The sequence below is a fragment of the Notolepis coatsorum genome (genome assembly GCF_963971535.1).
Source record: "Notolepis coatsorum genome assembly, chromosome: 10".
NCBI lineage: Eukaryota > Metazoa > Chordata > Actinopteri > Aulopiformes > Paralepididae > Notolepis > Notolepis coatsorum.
In genome coordinates this window covers 47,024,869-47,042,880 of record NC_140174.1, presented here as the reverse complement: position 1 = coordinate 47,042,880, position 18,012 = coordinate 47,024,869, and the positions used below count along the sequence as shown (strand labels likewise).

The following is an 18,012-nucleotide window of genomic DNA, read 5'->3' as shown; positions in this document are numbered from 1 at the left end:
GACCAGCACAACCTCCATAGCACTTCCTGTTTGGCGATTGCGCCGATCGGCCACCAGATGGCGCTCCTGAACCGCCAGAGAGCTCAGTGGGTCCTCCTGGTGGATCTCAGGCCAGCGGAGGGGAAATATGAATCCGATCGCAGATTTTTGAAATATTGATATAAGGACGCTGTAAAGCGTCCTCCGGCAACTTGAGCATGGCCGGGAATGGCGCTTTTAAGCGTTTTCCGGCAGTCAAAGTGTTAAAAGCAAAACGAGAACGGGCCCATGTTAATCATGATATTGAATCTAGTCAACTTCCTCTTGTAGATTGGACTGATGAAACTGCTCACAACAAGGTGCAGCCTTTTAACCCTTTCACTGCCACACTACCAAATCGGTTAACCCTTTCACTGCGATGATACACAGAAGGTTAACCCTTTCACTGCCACAAACGACAGCCGGCGACCATCGGTTGTGTGATAGTAAAGGGTTAACCTTCTGTCGTGTGGCAGTGAAAGGGTTAAGGGTTTAAAATACATATCATGCAAGTCAAGAATGTCTGCAAACGTAAACTGATCCCGACACATGTCCCCCGTCTGCTCCAGGTCCTCAGTGCTGCTGCTGGCTCCTCTCCTGGCAGAAGCCGACCCGGCGCCCTTCCACATCTCCAGGCCCACTGGGTCGGCTGGAGCTCAGGGCACAGACGGCCTCCATGCCCGCTTCAGATGGATGGCGGAGCACGTGCCGGCCTTCCGGGTGCCAAGCACCCACATCCACATCCTCACCTCCCCCGACCAGTTCTACCAAGCAATGAAGGTGAGCATGGGGTGACAGGAGATGAATAGAACTATTGTATCCGTTACACCTGTGTTCACCCATCCACGTCACGACAAAGTGTCTCTTGGGCCAGGAAAAAGGGACCTATTGTTTGTTAAAAAGGTGTGACGTAATGGTATGAGAGCCTATTTTTATACCTGTGAGGGGAATGAATGCAGAAAGGGGTGTGTTGATGGGCGTGGTACTTTGGTTTATAGTTTTCATGCTCTCTCTCTCTCTCTCTCAGATAGACACACACATGCATGCACACATAGTACGTCAGCAAAACAAAGGAGATGATTGTGGACTTTAGGAGGTCAGGGGTCAGGGACTACAGCCCCCTCAGCATCGACGGAGCACCGGTTGAGAGAGTGAACAGTTTTAAGTACCTCGGAGTCCACATATCCGAGGACTTGACATGGACCACACACATTGACAGTGTTGTGAAGAAGGCACGACAACGCCTCTACTTCCTCATGCGCCTAAGGAAGTTCCAAGTCAGTCAGAAGATCCTTAAGAACTTCTACTCGTGTAAAATAGAGAGCATCCTGACGGGCAATATCACCTCCTGGTTTGGGAATAGCACCACCAGTGATGCCACAGATTACTTGTAAAAGTAATCTGATTACTGATTACTCCTTTAAAAAGTAATCTTAGTTACTTTACTGATTACTTGATTATCAGAGTAACTTAGTTACTTTGAAAGTAACTAGGTTACGAAGTCGTCGTCCCTGCTGCTGCCACAACATAAGAATGACAAAAAAAAATTAGTAAAATGTACTCAGTTTGAGTAAAATGTACTAATAGGGCAGGTAGGCCTATCTTGCTATCTATAGATCTATAGATTTCACAAAAGATAAATGGTCAATAACACCACATGTAGGCTGATATGTAGCCTACCTTTGAGGCCTGCCCCATTCAGATATGGTTCTACGTTATTATTATTTATTATTGTGTGAATGAATGAATGAAAACTTTATTTAACAGATTGCAGAATGGGTACAATACAGTACGGCTCAATACATACAATTGTTAAGGGGATGCAGACCTGAGAAAGACGTTTGTCTTGTTTCCATCAGGGTCCCCCATTTTCAATTCATATAGACATTTATGACATACACAACATACATGACATTTATGGCATAGGGACATATAGGTATTTAGTACTGATACATTTGTGACATAAGCGGTATTCAAATATACAGTACTGTTACCCCTAGATCCTGACAGAGTATATACATACGGCGGGGAGGGAATATATATACTGCAGTGTTGTCAGTGTGCTACTGACAACCTACATACTGCAGTATGGTGTTCCATGTTCATGAATAGTGCAATGCAAAAGATGTTTAACTCAAAGGTGGAACATACTGTTTGGCTGGTGCAGCTCCGAGTCCTGTAGAAGTCGATGGTCGTGCTGTGCTGTATATTCCATATGCGGTAGACAGTATTTTGTTTCCTCCGCAAAGTGAATGTTTTTTTCACCCGGCTTAGCTTACACAAACGTTAAGTAGACTAGTGAACTTCCAGTGCAAGAAAGCGTTACGAGCGCGAGCGTCTCCCTGCTAGCTCGCAGGTCAGCCTGATAATAACAATAACAGCCGCGCCCACCAGCATGGCTCAACACGCGAGGTTGCGTGCTGTGACGTCACTCCCCAATACAAGGAAAAGCTTTCCAAACGTATATTTGACTGTCGAAAACGAACGAAAATACTGCATTCCGCCTGCATTATGATGAGATAGTAACGTTAGATTACTATTTTCGGGGAAAAGTAATCAGATTACAATAACGCGTTACTTAGTAACGCGTTAGTGGCATCACTGAGCACCACACAAGACCGTAGCAGACTACAGAGCGTGGCCCGTTCAGCCGAACGCACAATTGGAGGGGGTCTTCCCACTCTCCAGAACATTTACAACAAGCGGTGCATGGGTAAGGCTAAGAGAATTATCAAAGACTCCAGCCACCCAAACAACTGCCTCTTTGAACTGCTGCGGTCAGGCAAGCGATACTGGAGTCTCATGGCAAGCACAGAAAGACTCAGAAGAAGCTTCTATCCCCAGGCCATCAGGATGCTCAACGAACAATAACACTATGTAACAACCATCAAATGCACTCACAGCACACACATCCACACACACACACTCACTTTAAACAAACAACTCACTGCAGCACCCACTTTACACCCTTTAGAACACCTAATCACACTTTATATTTATTGGTAAAGAATTTGCACTACAGCCCATACCTCATTACACCTTACTGTAAATTGTACCTAAATTGTACCTCATCCCATTTCTGCTTTGCACTATATAGTATATTGTATATTAGTATATTGTATAGTATATTGTATGGTAACTCAGTTACTTCTACTCTGCATTGAACATTGTACATATGTACATACTGAACACTTGTGCCTACGTACGTGACTTCTATTTTATACTTGCTATACTTATTTTATTTTATACTTATCTATTTTTGTCTAGCACAGTCTGGAGCGTAACGGAAAGAAGCATTTTGTATAAAAGTATTCTGTACTTCTGTATGACAACTAATAAAGAAACTTGAACTTGAGTAAGGGATCGTCACCTGCCTTCCCGGCTGGTTTTGTTGAACCCTTTCACTACCACAGTACAAAGGGTTAATGCTTTCACTATCACACTGCAGAAGGTTAACCCTTTCACTACCACACTACAAAGGGTTAAGCCTTTCACTACCACACTATAGAAGGTTAAGCCTTTGGCTGGGTGGCGCAGTGGACATTGCGCTCGTCACCAACGCAAGAGACACCGGGTTCGAATCCGGCTGTCGGCGTTGCCTCCGGCTTGGGCCGGCCGTCATACTGGCTCAATTGGCAGAGTTAGCGGGTGGAAGTCGATGGGTGGTAATCTGGACGTTGTGGACAGCGACTCCTACAGGTCGGTTGGGGGACGCCTGCACAGCAGAGACAGGAAATGGCGGGGGTAGTGTGAGCCTCCCAAACGTTACACCCCCCAATGAGAGTCTGCGCTGGCAGGTGAAAAGATGTGACAGGCTGCCTCCTCGTGTATCGGAGGGGACACGTGACGTGATGCAAGGCTTCTATCCTCCCTACAACCGGCCAGTGGGGGGCATATGCGAGCAACGTTCAAGACAGGGGAGGGGAGAATTGGCACAGCGGAATTGGGATGGGAGAAAAATAGAAAAAGAGGAGAAAAAGTGGATTTAAAAAAAAGAAGGTTAAGCCTTTCACTACCACACTATAGACCATAGGTGTCAAATTCAAGGCCCGCGGGCCAAATGTGGCCCGCCACGTCATTTGATGTGGCCCCCAAGAGCTCTGGTAAAAAAAAATGACTTTTTTGCCGATCTTCGGACGTGATCGGATCGGGACAAAACCCAACTTTTCAGCAGATTAAAAAAACGAACACAGATTTGAGGGCGAATAGAGTTACGAGGTTTAGACAGATGATTGGTTTAATGCTTTCCCATTGTGTAGACTTTGTAAAACCACACATACATGGAGGATGATCTATTGAGTTGATAAAAAAATATATATATATATATATGGAGTTAGGAGGTTTTGTCCCGCCAGCAGCGATATGCAATATGTGTAACTTGAATAAGTAATAAATTAGGGCTGGGCGATATAGCCAAAAACGTTATCGTGATAAAATTATAAAATTATTTTCATATAACTCGATATCGATAATTATCGTCGATATAATGTCTGTCAAGTTTAATTAACTTATTATGCCCGGCGCCGATGGACTTGTTTTTCTGCTGCGAATGTCTCGAGTTGATGTCGTCATCAGTCCGCGCACGTTAGCAGTTAGCCAGAGCGAGACAATCCCATGACAATGTACTAGTAAATATCCCTAAAATACTCTGTTCCGCCCAAATAAATTGCAACGACGTCCACCGTATATCACACACTACTATAACCGTGGCATCAGAATTCACGCCTCATACATACTCTGCACGTAAATATATAAAATCGCGCCGTGCAAGCTAATTATCATAGCCACGCATGTATCCAAATGTCCTAAATATCCCTAAAATACTCTGTTCCGCCAGAATACATTGCAACGACGTCCACCGTATATCACACACTACTATAACCGTGGCATCAGAATTCACGTCACACGCATACACGGCACGTAAATATATAACATAGAGCTGTGCAAACTAGTTATCCTAGCGCCAGCCTTGAGTCCTAAACCAAAACAGTGGCGCATCTGGAGCCGTGGTGCGTAATCACGTCACGTCATCACGTAACGTTGGCTGTTGTTAGTGAGTGTGTTGAGCCGCGGCTGAGCGGGCCAAACTTGGAAAATCGATATATCGAAACTTTGCGACCACGTTTCATGTTTATTTCGAGGAAATAATTTATCGCGATATTTATCGTTATCGTTTTATCGCCCAGCCCTATAATAAATACAGAAACAACATGTTTAACAATATGTAAATGAGTAGCTACATTTATTTTACATTACATTAACATTTATACGGTCTTTGGCCCTTTGAGGGCAACCATAATGCTGATGTGGCCCTCTGTGAAAATGAGTTTGACACTCCTGCTTATAGACAGTTAACCATCTGTAGTGTGGTAGTGAAAGGGTAAGTTCAGAACCGTTGCCCAACTTGCCATATTTCTCAGCGCAACCCATGCTGCTCTTTACACTGGATATACCCGCGACTCAGGGCTAGTTATGAGCTGCAATCTTAATTTGGGTGCACTATGGGTTCAGTGTTGATGTGACATTATACTAGCAGGAAACGCGCTTCGGTCATTTGTTATCATAGCATTTCATGCCAACACAATTGATTTATATCAATTGCAACTCATGCCTGAAAGTAGTTAAACACATGGCCTGACGCTGTTTACTATTGATGGAATCTTTTTTTTCTTGCTTTGCATTTTTCTCTTCAGGCACGCATAAGGACAGCTAAGAGGCGAGTGGTGATGGCCTCGCTATATCTCGGAACAGGACCCCTGGAGCAGGACCTGGTAAGAACAGTCCTGTCTGGAAGGTGTAGGTTGTGGCCAGGGATGCCCCGATCGATCGGCCAGCGATCGGTATCGGACGATATTCGGTATAAATATGAGATTGGTGAATTCCGATAATGCTTTATTTTCGCAGATCGTGAAAACCGATAGAAAAACATGATCCAATTCTTAGCGGAGTTCTCACTCGCTGACTTCTCTCTCAGGCACACAGCTGCTGCTGCAGCGCACCGCTGCCCCTCCTCCTCCTCCTCCTCCCCCTCCCAGACCCGTGTCAACAGAGGCTCCGGCAATAGTCTGCTCTAGTGCATGCGACCTCTGTGAGCTAACGTTAGCTACCTAGCTAACGTTACTGTTTAAACAATTATCAACTATTCACCTTTAGTTTAATACATGAGGCATTGTCTAACATTATCTAGCTGGCTAGCTACTGATAGTCAAGTCAAGTCAAGAGTTTTATTTGTCACGGCATACGGATATACAATGAAATGCGGGTGGTCTTGCCCGCAACGATGTGCAATTGGTACAACATATAATAGAATCCAATACAAAAAAATTTTTGCAATAAAATTGTGCAATAACAGGTAGCAGGTAACAATAAATTTGTGCAATAACGGGTAACAGTTAACAGTAGTAGTAATAGTAGTGCAATACACTGTTACTGTTGCTAATACTAATTTAAAGTGGCCTTTACTTTTGGCAATAAGTGAGGGTGCGTGCGGCCTGAGTGTGTGCCCGCTCATGCTAAAGTGTTACAGTGGTACTCAATGTTCATTGTTCAGGACTCTGATGGCCTGGGGGAAGAAGCTGAGCCTAAGCCTCTCTGTCCTAGTAGCTGGGGTTCGCAGGCCTCTGCCTGACCTCAGCAGCTGGAACAGGCTGTTATTGGGGTGGTGAGGGTCTTTCATTATCCTGCAGGCTCTGGATTTGCACCTCTTGTTGTATAGAACCTGCAGGGGAGGTAGTGCAATACCCGTGGTACGCTCGGCTGAGCGCACCACTCTCTGTAGGGCCTTCTTGTCTTGTGCCGTGCTGTTTCCATACCAGGCAGTGATGTTTCCAGTCAAGATGCTCTCTACAGCTCCTGAGTAGAAGGACTGGAGTATCTTCCCTGATACTCTGAACTTCCTTAACTGTCTCAGGTGGTAGAGGCGCTGTTTCGCCTTCTTTACTACTGTGTCTATGTGTGTTGACCATGTCAGATCCTCTGAGATGTGGACCCCCAGGTACTTAAAGCTGCTCACCCTGTCCACGGTAGCCCCGTTAATCATCAGTGGTGTGTGTGTCTCCTGCTGTCCTCTCCTATAATCCACGATCAGCTCCTTGGTTTTACCAATGTTCAGGAGCAGGCTGTTGTCCTGGCACCAGCGTTCCAGTACCTCAACCTCCTCCCGGTAGGCCTTCTCGTCGTTGTCCGAGATCAGCCCCACCACCACCGTGTCGTCTGCGAACTTCACTATGGAGTTGGAGCTGAACTTGGCCACACAGTCGTGTGTGTAGAGTGAGTACAGCAGGGGGCTTAGAACACAGCCCTGGGGGGACCCGATGCTCAGGGTGATGGTGTTGGAGGTCTGACCCCCCACCCTGACCGCCTGGGGTCTTTCACTCAGAAAGTCCAGTACCCAGGCGCTCAGGGCGGAGCTCAGACCCAGCTCGATCAGCTTGTCCACCAGTCTGGTGGGGACTATGGTGTTGAACGCTGAGCTGTAGTCAATGAACAACAATCTCACATAGCCCCCCTTCTGACGGTCAAGGTGGGAGAGGGTGCTGTGCAGTACCTGGGAGACCGCGTCGTCAGTGGACCTGTTTGTCCTGTATGCAAATTGCATAGGGTCCATATCACTGGGGAGGGAGGCACAAATGTGGTCCTTGACCAGCCTCTCAAAACATTTCATGACCACAGAGGTGAGTGCCACCGGTCTGTAGTCATTTGGACATGTTGGGGAGGGTTTCTTCGGTACAGGGATGATGGTAGACATCTTGAAGCAGGCAGGGACCACCGACTCCGCCAGGGATTGATTAAATATGGCGGTGAACACCGGGGCAAGCTGGTTGGCACAGGACTTAAGTATGCGTCCTGTTATACCATCTGGGCCAGCAGCCTTCCTGGTGTTCACCTGCATAAATGCTCTTCTCACACTGTGTACCGTCAATGAGAGAGCGTCCCCCCCCCCCCCGCGGATGCCCCCCCCCCCTCCACAACAGCCGGCGCACCAGTGACGTCACTAGCCGTTGGGCTAGCAGTGCCACTGTTTGCACCAAACCACGCATAGAAGGTGTTGAGCTGGTCCGCAAGGGAGGCGTCGTCGCTCCCCATTGAGGGGGCGCTGACTTTGTAGTCAGTTATAGCCCTCAGTCCCTGCCATAAGCCTCTTGTGTCATTCTGTGCCATTTGTGCCTCCATCTTGTCGGCATACGTCCTCTTAGCAAGTTTGACAGCCTTGCACAGAGTGTAGACTGTTGTCTTGTACTCTTCCATGTTTCCTGACTCTCTGCCCCGGTTATAAGCAGTGGTGCGAGAGTTCAGGGCTGCTCTGATGGTACTGTCCACCCATGGTTTCTGGTTTGGGAACACCCTCGCCTTCTTTGTGGGGACGATACTATCAGCCAGTGTTGTTATGAATGACACTACAGCGTCTGTGAAATCGCTGACGTCACTGTTACTCCTCCTGAACATTCCCCAGTCGGCGTCATCTAGTGCGTCCTGAAACGTGGCCTCTGATTGGTCGTCCCATTTTTTTACCTCACGTGACACGACGGCGTCACGTGATCTCTGTTTATACGCTGGGACCAAAAAGATGGCGGCATGATCCGACGTGTTTGTTGCTCCCGCTAATGGTGGAGCCGGTACAGCCTTGTATCTGGCTCTGAACGGGGTGTAGCAGTGGTCGAGTGTATTTCCTCCCCTTGTGGAGCAGACGATGTGCTGGAAGAAAGACGGCATGACTTTCTTCAGATTCGCCTGATTGAAGTCCCCGGCTACGATCATGGCTGCGTCCGGATGCTTGATCTGGTGCGCGTTCAGATGGTCGTGTAGTTCCCCTAGCGCCCTGCCGACGTTCGCCTGGGGGTGGATGTACACTGCAGTCATGATCACTGCAGTGAATTCGCGCGGAAGATGGAACGGACGACATTGGATCGTGAGGTGTTTCATGTCGGGAGAGCATGAACGGGAGAGTATCTTCACTTCCCCGGGGCTAGTCCAGCCGTTGTTGGTCATAAGGCATAGCCCCCCGCCGATGCTCTTCCCGGAGGCTTCTGTACGATCCGCTCTGAAGATGGTGAAGGAGTCGGAGGGAGAGATGCTGTGATCGGGAGTCACTGGTTTCAGCCAGGTCTCGGTGAAGCACAGGATATTGCATTCCCTCATCTCTCGCTGGAATCGGACCCGCGCACGTAAATCATCCATCTTACTCTCTAGCGAACGGGCATTCGCTAGGAAGGTAGATGGAATAGCTCCTGATATCAACAAATTCTCCAGCAATAGTCGAGTGCATGATACCTCCGTTAGCTAGGTAGCTAACGTTAGCTCATGTTAGCTCACTGTTTACACGAAATGACCCAGTAAACTAAATAGTTCACTGAGGCGTTGTCTTAACGTTATCTAGCTGGCTAGCAGTAGCTACAGATAGCTCCTGATATCAATGTCTTATAACATTGATTCGATGCATATTCGAGCCCCTGGCTTGCATCGCAGTCACGAAAGGGGCTAGCTGAGGGCATGCTGAATGTGATTTGACCAAAGCAGAGTATACACACAGACAGTGGAGCTGTTTGCAGATAGCGAGCATTTTGACTTGTTGCTTGGTGGCGATGTCTCGCAGATAATACAACTACAAGTATAATTATATAATATATATATATATATTAAAAAATATATTTATATATTAAAAAAAATATATATTATAAAACCAAAAACGATCGGTATCGGCCGATATGGCTCATAGACGATCGGTGATCGGTATCGGTGGCAAAAAACGTGATCGGGGCATCCCTAGTTGTGGCGTATCCTGTCTGTGTGTGTGTGCGTGTGCGTAAAACAGTCAGCATGCCTAATGAGAGATATCAGTGTTTTCAGCCTTTCGTTGATTGTTATCAGCCTTCCGTGAAGTATCTGCATTCATGCGTTGTGTATATTTAGTATTGTTGAGGCACTCGTTCGGTGGAATTCTGTCCTCCCATGGACTGACTAAAACACTGTCTCTCTCCCCGTTAATGCATCTGGACAAAAATGTACTGGAATCGTCGTCTCATATCAGAAGTAGGGATGTCCCGATCCGATCATGTGATCGGGATCGGGGCCGATCACGTGATTTACCGAAGATCGGGATCGACAAAAAAAAAATAAAAAAAATCTGGAATTATTAAAAAAAAAAAAAAAAAAATTATTCAACAAACATGACCATGTTCACGTTTTAAACTCATACTGAGGCCTTAGTTTTGGTTTTAAATAGCATATCATCATTCATTTATTTATTGTCACACAGAGCAGAAGAATTTTGCCAAAACAAACCAATAGTATCCAGCTGCAGAACGGCAGACCAGCCACACTATCAGACCAAAAAAAAAATAAAAAATCGTCCCCAATTTCTCACATTACATTCACTCTGAATGTTGACGTTATCCAGGTGAAAAGTTAACTTCATTCAAGCGAGGCATTGCAATCCTTGACATAAATCATTTGATGTATAATTAAATCAAAGGAAATGCGTTTGGGTCTGAAAGTGTGGCTGGTCTGCCGTTCTGCAGCTGGATACTATTGGTTTGTTTTGGCAAAATTCTTCTGCTCTGTGTGACAATAAATAAATGAGTGATTATATGCAATTTAAAACCAAAACTAAGGCCTCAGTATGAGTTTAAGACGTGAACATGGTCATGTTTGTTGAATAAAAAAAATGTAAAAAAAAAAAAAAAAAATTATTTTTTTTGATCGGATCGGGAAATATCGGTATCGGTAGATACTCAAAATCACATGATCGGGATCGGATCGGGAGCAAAAAAACTTGATCGGGACATCCCTAATCAGAAGGATATTTATTTGCATAAACAAAGGTTCTCGTACAGAATGAAACTAATTGAAAGTCTTTAAAGGTATAAGAAAGCTAAGAAAATATCCATCTGTCTGTCTCGCTCTCCTCTGCCATGCACTCCATTTCCCTTTCCCCCCCGCTCTGCTCTCCAGCAGGGGGATTGCCCTGTCGCTTTACCACTGTGTGCTCTGTCTTTGATGTTCCGACTCGACTGCAACTATTGAGCGAACTACCACTATCTTTTGTAATTTGCGACCTCGCTTTCATCTCCTAGGCAACGTCTCTCTCTCTCTCTCTCTCGAATGCTGACCTCGAAACAGCTTGAATCTAACTCTGTCTTTCCCCTAGAGACATTGGCGGCTTATCAGTTATTATGACTGTGGCCACTGGCACAGGCCCTGAGCTTCTACAGAAAATGGAGTGAAATGTCTAAATACCGATTTAGTCAGAGGCTAAACCCCACTTTGCCTTAATTAAAAGGTGTTATGGCACTATAGTTATATAATACCTAAACTGTCCTGATCAATGAAAAACACCCCAAATCTTTCACTAAGCATATGTTTGACACCATGCACCGTGTTTTTCAGGTGGACTGCATGGAGGAGGCTTTAGAGCGGTCTCAAGACGCCAACGCCCCGGACCTCAAAGTCTCCATCTTACTAGACTACACCCGTGGCTCCAGAGGTTTGTAGCCGGCACAGCGTGTTCTCCAGAGGTTTGTAGCCGGCACAGCGTGTTCTTTTCCCCTACAAGATGACTGTTGAGGGAACGAGGAAAATAAAGATCACTTTAAGGAAAGAACTGATGTGGTTCTTGTATAGTATAGTTTAGAAATAGCAAGTATAGCATAAGGATATAGAGTAAAAACTGTATATTGTATAGTAGTGTACATAGGACCCAGTGTCTTAATTCGTAGCTAACATTGTATTGCATTATCTCAGGACTTTAGCATGTCTATTTTATCATGCCTATTTTATTACCTGTTTATTATGTCTATTTTATTATTTAGTATTATTGCACAATCAAAGCGGGCATGGCCACCCACATTTCACTGTATGCAGGATGTGACAAATAAACCTCTTGAATCTTGAGAGATGGATCCTGCTTTGGTTGACCTGTCCTACCTCCCATGTTTGTGTGTCCGCGCTGCAGGTCAGATTAATTCCAGGACCATGCTGCTGCCGCTGCTGCAGCGCTTCACCTCCCAGATGCGCGTGTCTCTGTACCACACCCCCGACCTGAGGGGCCTGCTGCGGCTGCTGGTGCCCCAGCGCTTCAACGAGACCATCGGAGTCCAACACATCAAAGTGTACTTGTTCGACGACAGCATCATCATCAGTGGGTATGTCAGCAGCAGCGCGAGGTCTGGGTTCAGAGTAGGGCTGTCAACGAATATTCTGTATTAAAATTTATAATCGAATTGTTAAAAAAAACATACATTCGATTGAAATAATTGATATTCGAATTGTGTGAATTTATTTTAATAATTTTTTTATTCCTAATTCTTTTTAACTTATTTATATTTTTTACAGAATACAGTAATAACAACAATAAACAGGTCTTCACAGGACATAGTAACAACAATAACGAAAATGGAAATAACAAGCAATAAAACAAAACAAAAATAAATAAAAATGATTACAAAAAAAAAATTATAAAAAAAGATGTGCAACAATAGATATTCGAATATCATCCTTTTTTTAGAAGGAATATTCTAATGTAATTTTTGCCCAATTTTGACAGCCCTAGTTCAGAGGGAGTGTGTTCACATGCGTATTGATATACGAGCGTCTCGGAGAAGATCTCTGACCCTGACGGGATCTGTTTTTTTTTTTTTTTACTTTAAATTTTATTTGCAGTTTTAGTTTTAGTTTACAAACATACATCAGACAATACATTCAAATAACAGAAATAATAAAGAAATATCCCCCCCCTCCCGCCATCCACCCCGAGAGATAGGGCTCCCCCATATCCCAGGACCTCTATACACGGAGCCGGGCCCCAGCGACACGGGTACCTTGAATTGATTGGGCCTGGCCCAGTAGAGGAGAGTGCAGGGGGCTCCCCCCACCAAGCCAAGCCTGTTACCTCCCATGTCCCAAAGAACCCCACCCCCGCACATCGACCCCACAACACACAGGACCCCACTCTCCGGGTCAAAACGATGGTCCCCCCCCCCCCCCCCCCCCGAGCTAAGCCCGTTGGGCCCTTCTTATATCCCAGGTCCGTTACGCGCGTAGCCGAGCCCCCAGTGACACGGGTTCCTTGAATTGTTTGGGCCAGGCTCAATAGAGGAGAGGAGAGGATAGGGGACTCCACCCCCCACCGAGCCAAGCCTGTTACCTCCCATGTCCCCAAGAACCCCACCCCACGCACACCGATCCCACAACACACAAGGCCCCCCTGGGCAAAGCGCATCCGCTCTGACCCCCCCAATAGGCCTCCCCAAGAATCAGAGCACCTCCATATCCCAGGCCCACTAGTAGGACTCCCCCATATCCCAGTACTGCTATACACAGAGCCGGGCACCTGCAACACGGGTCTTTTGAATTGATTGGGCCAGGCCCAATAGAGGAGAGTGCAGGGGGCTCCCTCTCACCGAGCCCAGCCCGTTACCTCCCATGTCACAGATAACCCACCGCACATCGACCCCACAACACACAAGACCCAACCACCGACCCCGCAACACGTAAGACCCCCCTCTCCCGGGTCGATCCGCCGATATATCACTATATACATTTATGAAAAAATAGCACTGACAACACAATAAGAAAAAATTATAAAATAAGCCATATGTTTAGCACTCTTTCCCCCTTTGGCGGTTTGGAGGGGAGTCAGCTCTCCTGTTGAAGAAGCCCCCTAGAGACGGAGATATCCCCCAAAGGAGATTCTCCAAGCCTCTCTTCATGTCCAACATTTTGAATTCTTGTCCTTCACAATTGTCCATGTGCACATTCAAAGCAACTGCTATTCTAACATAACTCAGAGAAAGAAAAAAAAACTAAAGACAATTGGCACTTCCCAGGTAATTCTTTTTAACCCCCGTTGGCGGGCTGGAGGGGTAAGGCTCTCCTGGAGAGGGCCCCTCCTATAACGACGGAGATTCCCCAATGGGATTCTCCAATGTCCCTATTATTGTCCAACATTGTCTTTGAATTTTTATCTTTCATATGATAGTACAGTTCCAGAGCTCCCGGTCAGGTCTCCGAATGTTTTTTCCCATGTTCCCCGTCGTCGCTTTCACGTATAGTTTTGGTGGACTCGGTGCGGTTCTGGTGGTGAAGTTGCAACATTGTTGCATTCTTCATTTGGTTCGCCTGCGTTCACATAGCAATCTGTCAGGCGCACCAAACTATCTGAACAATGTCACGCGGTCGAAAATGGCGCTCGTCTATTGGACAGTGGAAATGTGTGTGTGTGGCTGCGAGCCCGTGTGTGCGCGCGCACGCGTGTGTGTGTCTGTGTGTGGACTGCGAGCTCTGTCTGACTCCAGATCAGCGGAGGCGAGTTGTTCTATTGAAGCCGATTACCACCATCCTCTCGCTAAACAACTTGTACACCACGTTGTTATATATATATATAATAATAATATAATAAGCAGCGTTTTTTCTTCCTTCTTCCCAAGATGCACAGTTAGATATATAGATATATAGATAGATAGAGAGATAGATGCAGTGTGCTTGTTTTGCATTGAATGCTGCGAGCAGTGGTAATAAGCACTTCCTATATTTGGTTCGTGTTTGGTCCAATGAAGCGAACCGAGACCTACGTTTTCAGGCGGACCAGAGTTCGCCTGTTTGGTCCGGCGGACCGAGTTCGACCGCATTCACACAAACCCGAAAAACCGGACTATCGAATTCTGGTCCGATAATCCGGACCAAACAGCCCCTGTGTGAAAGCGACCTTAGTTGTGTGTTAGTCCCGAATCAAGTCCCAATTTTCCCAACTAATGTGTTTACCTTGTCTGTATTCCCAGTGGTCTGTGTGTTATCTGCAGTGTGTCTCGAATCATAACATCAATTCACTATCAAATAATATGTGGTATTGAATCTTGGTCATTGTGTGTGAGATCTCGTTATTTGATTTCTGGCTGGTCTGGCTGGTCTGGCTGATCTCGGCGCTCGGCTCCCGGTTGGTGTGTGTGGCCTCAATGCTCGCATCCTGGCCGGCCTGGGCGACCTCCGTGCTTGCGGAGGGCCACGTGTATATTTTCCCTAACGGAGTTGCACTTCCGTGTTCGGTTTGCGCGATCTGATTGGCTACTGACGTTTTTTTCAGCGCCAATCGCGTTACTCCTAACAAACTGGTTAAGCTTGGCGACTCTTTCGAAGTCGCTCTCTTTCGAAGTTGGTTACGGTTAGAGTTAAGGTTAGGGTTAGTTGTTTAAGGTTAGGGTTAAGGTTAGGGTTAGTTGGTTAAGGTTAGGGTTAGGGTTAGTTGTTTAAGGTTAGGGTTAGGGTTAGGGTAACAGCCTGCTGGCGCGATTGTTAGGAGTAACGCGATTGGCGCTGAAAAAAACGTCAGTGGCCAATCAGATTGCGCAAACCGAACGCGGAAGTGCAAGTCCGTTAGGGAAAATATACACGCGGCCCGGCCGACCTCGGTGCCAGAGTCCTGGTTGGTCCGGTTGTATCCAGCGTCTCTTTGTCCCTCTTTTGGGGGTCGTCCGTTCCACTCCTCCCGAACTAGCCTCCATGCTCCTCTGAGTATTCTGTATTGCATCGAGTCCAGTCTGCGTGTTGGTTTGCACGTTAGCATCGTTAGCATTCTGTATTGCTTCTAGCCTGATCCGGATGCTAGCTTGCATATTCATCGTGTTAGCTTCCATGTTAGCTTGTAGCTCCGTCTCCAGCCTCGCTGCTGTCTAGCGTTTTTATTTCTTTTGAATTAGCCTCCATGTTCCTCTGAATATTCTGAATTGCTTAGAGTCCAGCCTGCGTGTTGATTTGCCTGTTAGCCTCCTGTATTGCTTTTAGCCTGATCCGAATGCTAACTTGCATATTCATCTTGTTAGCTTCCATGTTAGCTTGTAGCTCCGTCTCCAGCCAGACCTCGCTGTGGCCTAACGTTATACTTCGGGATCTGTTTTCAGTATTAAAGATTTGTCCTCCCCCCAACCCCTCCCTCCCCCTCTGTCTCTCTCCCTCCCCCTCCCCCTCCTCACTCAGGGCTAACCTGAGTGACTCGTACTTCACCAACAGACAGGACCGGTATGTGCTGCTGGAGAACTGTGGGGAAGTGGCAGACTTCTTCTCTGAGCTGGTGGGGGCCGTGGGGGATGTCTCCCTGCAGCTGCAGCCGGATGACACCGTCTCCATGCTGGACGGAATGGTACACCCATATAAAGGTACGCACACGCACACACGCACTGCAGTCACAGGTCTAATAGCTCCTCTTTTTATTGTTATGTGTCTGTAGACACATGGATACATTTGAATGTTTGTAATGTATGTGGGCATACAGTATATAAGGCCTAGTCCACAAGGGTATTTTAGATTTATTATTATTTCTATTTTTTTTTGCTTGTCTCTTTTGCAAAAAACAACGCAAAACACGTGAATTGACCTGATGACCTAAAGCTACTAGGTTTTCAAAGATATCCATGTAAGTGTGGGCGGGGCCATTAGTCGTGATGTCGATTTTCATAAGCTCTGGAAAAGCTACAGTTTTAAAAATGCCCGCTTACATGTGGACTAGGTCTTAAAGGTGCATGTTTTGAGAGAGACATCAGAAAAATTCCAAGGGAAGTGAAAACATTTATGGCATATTTCATAACTGGATAAGCAAACTGTTGTGTACGCTGGCAGGGCCTGTGATTCTGTTCACAAGCATTCAAATGAGTATCTCCTATAGGCTTATGTTTGGTTCACAGTGCCTCATGATTGTGTTTTGAATTAGGATAACATAAGAGTTGCATGTATAAGAATTACATGTATAGTATCTGTAACTGAGGGGTACAATTCCCTGACTGTATTACTAGATATGATACTTACTACCACTACCTTTGTACTTAATATTCGGCCACCCAGTACTCGGCATAAATATATTATGATGAACACTGTCACGTAGATGAAACGGATCCAACACAAATGTACGAATTAGAAATAGGTCTTTATTTCTACACAGCGATGGTGTGTAGAGCAAGCACTTAATCAAATCAATCACATTTATGAATGGGAATTAGTATGCACTTTTATTGCAAGAGTATTCGTCGGTATATCAATAGAGAATGTCCAATCTCTGAAGGCGCAGGTGGTACATATACGACCTGGAATAGTTAAGGAATAACAGCAATAATACTTTAATGATTATAGACTGGATACACTAGGGGGGGGTTAATCCGGTCGCTTGTAAGCCGACAGGAGTAGGAAGGGGGGGGGGGTAGAGTCCGGCTGCCTCATCCGGCCAAGGGTATCCCAGGTGAACCCACTGTAGTGCCGTTCAATGCGCCGGCGATCCTTGGACCACAGATGAAAGCAGATGGACTCTCTGTGAGCCGGCTCTCTCCGGTCCACGGGGGAGAGACGTGAAGCGACCTCGTCTTGCAGAGCGTCTCCTCACCTTGCGTCCTCTCCAGGGGGGGGGGGGTTCCAACACACGGCAGTGTCGGGGGTCTTTATCCATGGAATAATCAACGTATACAAAGCATAATCCGTGCCTGGGAAGGCGGGCTGTCGTCGGTAGAATAATCCGGTATACAGGTCCACTCGCTCGTCGGCTCTGGGGCTCCTCGGGTGCAATCTCACATGGGGTCGATCATCCTGGGTAAGCAGCCAGTTCTCTGCCCGAAACGATGGGGTACTGACTACGGTAGTATTCTCACCGCACGAAGCACTATATATTAACAGACTATTATTAGCTTAATAGACTACGTCCAACTCGACGATATAGTGCCAAATATGACTATTCAAATATTAATATACACGATGTCTCAATACCGATGGTAGGCCGAACTTGGCCTTACTCCCACACGTGGCGTCGCGGGGAGGCTTTACGTCTGTGACTCTATTGGAGGGTAAGAAACTGGACTGAAAAGGAAGTCCTACTTTAGTAGCGCAGTATATATACGCACTATGAACAAATAGTCCCATTAGTGGTGCGGTAGCCAGATTCCTACGCGGAACTAGGACTTGTTCGTACATGTTGAGCGGTACGTTTGAACTGGGTCTGGGGGGTATGGCAGCCTGGCACCAAGG

At 46.4% G+C, this 18,012-nt stretch overlaps 1 protein-coding gene across 1 annotated transcript in view; it reads left to right on the top strand.

Annotated features, from left to right (window-relative positions):
• pgs1 (phosphatidylglycerophosphate synthase 1) overlaps positions 1-18,012 on the top strand; it is a 104,530-nt gene that overhangs the window by 10,203 nt on the left and 76,315 nt on the right. Inside the window, 5 exon segments of the mRNA XM_084322861.1 lie at positions 588-798; positions 5,712-5,789; positions 11,404-11,500; positions 11,969-12,158; positions 15,985-16,163. Coding sequence (XP_084178987.1) covers positions 588-798; positions 5,712-5,789; positions 11,404-11,500; positions 11,969-12,158; positions 15,985-16,163 — 755 coding nt within the window.